The sequence below is a fragment of the Ciona intestinalis genome, unplaced genomic scaffold (genome assembly GCF_000224145.3).
Source record: "Ciona intestinalis unplaced genomic scaffold, KH HT000594.1, whole genome shotgun sequence".
Classification (NCBI taxonomy): domain Eukaryota; kingdom Metazoa; phylum Chordata; class Ascidiacea; order Phlebobranchia; family Cionidae; genus Ciona; species Ciona intestinalis.
In genome coordinates, this window is record NW_004190915.1 from 1 (window position 1) to 4,059 (window position 4,059).

The 4,059-nt window shown below is 34.4% G+C and overlaps 1 protein-coding gene and 1 long non-coding RNA gene across 5 annotated transcripts in view; one reads left to right on the forward strand and one right to left on the reverse strand.

The window, feature by feature from the left end:
* Positions 1–34: 34 nt before the first annotated feature.
* LOC113475483 overlaps positions 35–4,059 on the reverse strand; it is a 5,282-nt gene continuing 1,257 nt past the window's right edge. For 3 of the 4 annotated variants that reach the window (XM_026839656.1, XM_026839657.1, XM_026839655.1), the window contains 3 exons: positions 3,506–3,547; positions 613–678; positions 35–540 (listed from right to left, as the gene is read on the reverse strand). In XM_026839656.1, coding sequence (XP_026695457.1) covers positions 351–540; positions 613–678; positions 3,506–3,547 — 298 coding nt within the window. In that variant the 3' untranslated portion in view covers positions 35–350. The other variant, XM_026839658.1, reaches the window with a different exon arrangement.
* LOC113475484 lies at positions 1,649–3,105 on the forward strand. The gene is made up of 2 exons (XR_003397231.1): positions 1,649–1,964; positions 2,771–3,105. It is a non-coding gene; the product is annotated as an uncharacterized LOC113475484 (long non-coding RNA).

A 4,059-nucleotide genomic window follows, 5' to 3' on the forward strand; every position in this document is an offset into this window, starting at 1 on the left:
AAATTCGTTGCCCGTGGTACGTGTAAGTTTTTTTAACTGTGGTTGTTAATTGCCGATTAGTTATACAGTTTTAATAAACCAAAGAAAGCAATCCGATAGCATAGTATTCCTTGCTTAAACTAGCTTCTGGTAATAATTACAACGTTGACCGGACAAGGTTTGTCGCGGGTATTATAAATAACACTATGCCGTATTTATTTAATAAAGCTTATTTATAAGCAAAACTTTATTTTTACTGCCAAACTTTTAGCGCTGTGACTGTTACGTGTGTGTTGCCAAATTGTCGCGGCAATCAGACTTTCAGCAGGAAAAGACGAAACATGATTGATGCGTTTTAATTAAATTCTACGCTACGATAAGGACCGCACAAAAATCGTTGGTTTATATCCAAAAGCCTCGTACGTGGTAAAAGTGGCACACGAAGGCGGGGTTATAGATAGAGCAGCAACATTTGACGTCAGAACGCATGCGCGGGGAAAAGTGCCGGAAAAGTATGGAACTGCAAACCCGGTATCGGCCGAATTTTTGTTTTTTACATGCCCAGGGGAAAAATAAATATATATATATTATATATATATTAATAATTAATTTATATATATTAAAAAACTGCACCTGCAGATTGAATCATCACATCTTTTTCGTTTCATTAAACGGTGTCTTTCATCATATTCATAAATTCTAAAATGTAACAATAATCAGCTATCAAGCAAAACTAATGACTAAACATGTTTGTACTGCATTAAAAAATAACTTTGATAATTTCCAAGATAACTATATAAGATATGAAGCTTAAATTCTTCACTCGAGTGTAGCCCAAGCACAATTACAACAAGAACAACCATAGGCCCTAATTTTTTAAATGGCAGAAGAGGCCATGTTTATTATGAATATGAACTCATCCATTTCACAGAAAATACGGTATACGCGAGTTTAACCACTCGCGCCAACACATGATTTTAATGCTTTACATTACATTACAGCGCTAACAATGGTAAACTAATCCTAGCATAAGTAAGTAGCACTGAACAAAATCAGGTAATAAACTATTGTAAAGTGATTGAATAAGCGATTTCGCGGCCATGTAACGTAACGTCGTTTACGGAGGGCGAGAAATATATTAAAACTAGGGCTGTGAAAAAGTTAACTGGTTAACCGAAGCTATTCCGTAAACAGCTAACAGAAAGTTTAAGTTGTTACCGGGATTATTACGTCATCCGTCATACATAACTTACCGACATACATAACTTATGTCTTATTTACATGAAAGTGCGTGTCAGCATTCGTTGATTGGGGTTTCGCGATAAGACAGACAGCGTTGCGATGTTGATGGCTTTGATCGTGCCCTACAACGACGATTAAAGCCTGGCATTTAATTGTGACATAATAGCAAATTACACGTTCATTATTTGCGTCATAATAGCAATTCACACGTCATTATTTAACCGGCAGGCACGTTAATACAGGTTTGAATACAAACAGGAAAGCATTATTTTTACTTTGAAGACCCATAAATACAAGAAAGAAAAGCGACAAACAAGACACTTTTATTAGAATTACAGGGCCTGCAGTGGGCAGCATTAAAAAAATGGGAAAACCCACAGCAAGACGCAAATTTTTAAAGCCTTTATATGTTTAATTAACATATATAGTCAAGTGGAGTAATAAAAAACAGAAAACATAAACATTCAATTTTCTCCCCAAGTAATAAACTAAAAAAAATATTTTTAGTCTGGAGGAAGTATTCATCATACCTTGAGCTTGAACTCTTGAAGGCCAAAAAAGATTGTAGGATTTCTATGATTACTTAAAATTTTATTCCAAATTTTGTGTTGTTTTTTATTCCCCACGCTTTGGGGTAAGAAAAACATTTGCGGGGCAATAAAAAACAATGGTTTCAAAAGCAACTTTACTTCTAAAGAAAAAAAAATTAACAATGGAAGTACAAAGAAATAATACAAATATTAGTCACACTGGCGTAAAGTTACGGGGTTGCAGGGTTGCCTGGCAACCCTTTGATTTTCTCCATACTAATAATACGTAAGGAATTACGTTCGACCAAACGAAGACGCCATTATTGCTGCGAACAAACTTCGTTTACGTTCGTTAAAATATGTCAATACCGATGCGTCATTCACGACACAAATGCATTCAACTGGTATTTAAACTCCTGTTTGCTAAATAATTCACGTGTGAATCGCTATTGTGACGTCAGTAATCAACGTGTGAATCGCTATTATGTCGTAATCAATTGCCAGGTTCAAACAACCGCTATTATGATGCAATGAATCCACGTGTGAATCCCTACTATTTCGTAATAAATATGCTGCTTGCCCGAGGAAAACATTGCATATAAATATAAAGCAGTGTTGGAAACGTTTTAGGCAGTTTATTTCCGCGATATTTCGTTCTGGAAACCTACTATTTCCGACGGACGGGTCTTCGTTTGTAAGATAACCACACACTCGTGCGGGCTTGACGAAAGGCGCATGCGACATAGCTACTGTGACGTCACTCGCCAGGCAATCAGATTCGACCGTTTCTCATTACACGGACTCGCCGAACGCGCGTAATTTTAATTTGTCTCATCCCTACGTAATTCTGAATACGTTTACGTTTGTATGAGCTTTTACAAAGCACATATTTAAAGGGTTGCAAACCGAAAACAAAGGGTTGCAAACCGTTTTTTTTTCGCGCCTACCGGCGCGAAGACTTCCTTTTTTTCTGGTTTTTGCAACCCTAACGCTTAGTAAAACTTTACGCCTATGATTAGTCATACAACTTAAGTATTATGCAGTCTATATTTTCTTAGAAACCTCAACTTTTCCTCTTTTTTCCCCAAAGCAAAATATACATACTTTTAACAGCCTTGTTCAAAAGCTTTTATTTTCCTTTATAATTTATTATTTTTACTTCAGTACTTCCTTTTAAACATAAGCTTACCCGCAAATAACATTTATTAGACTAAAAATAAAGCCCAAAGTTAAATAACCTATACAAAGCACAAGAAATAACCAGAGCATTACACTTGATTTACTTAAATTATAAAGGCTGTTGAAAATCTAAATGACATATTGACTTTATCTAAACTAAATTCAGCAACATAATCATAAAAATGACCAGTAACTAAACAGTCTTAACCAAAAACTTAAATTATATCATCAGAAAATGTAGGCAAAGCTCTAAAACATCTGTTTTTGATACTTAATTACCTTTAAAATCAATTAAATCATTAATTAAATTAAAATAATTTACATACATAACTTTAAAATTAATTTTACCACAAAGTTAATATTGGTTGGGGTAGAAAAAACAAAAACAGAAAAAAAACAAAGTTGTTTTTTTACCCCTTCCCATAAGGAAATTTGGGGTAAAAAAAACCTGCAAAATTCTCAGGGTAGGCCTGCATACCCTGCACCATATAAATCGATGCCAGTGACCCCAAGTACCCCATTGTTATTTATTACCCCACTTTACTATATTCCAGAATTACATAAACTTCACATACCTGGCATCCAAAGGTTCCAATTCATCAGATGAAGAAATCAAACTATAAAATATAGAAAAGCAAAGTCTGTTACAAACTTATATTGCTTCCTTAAACAACCAAGATATCTAATGCCATCTTTATCATATATATATAAATACAAATACATATATACCATTATCATTATTCATTAAACAGCAGTAGGCCGGTAGCTAACAGTAAATTTCCAAAAGTAAAATCAATGATCAGCAATTACAGTACACAAGCCCCGGATTTTACATAACATTAAAATAATAGACAAGCAGTTTTACCGGACCCCTTTAAATACAGCAGTACACCAGTGCCTCCAGTGCAATAAAGCCTGTGAAACTAATGTATCGCCACGTTTACATTGTTTTGAGCTGAACGACATAATAAATGTTTATGACATCACAACACAACACATATAAAAACTGTACAAGCATTTATTTATTAATTGAATAGTACACAACTATACATATACGTACTCACGAACAAAACATAGAACTAATAAATTACAAAATATCTGCCCCTTCTTCTGTATGTCAGTTCCCAGG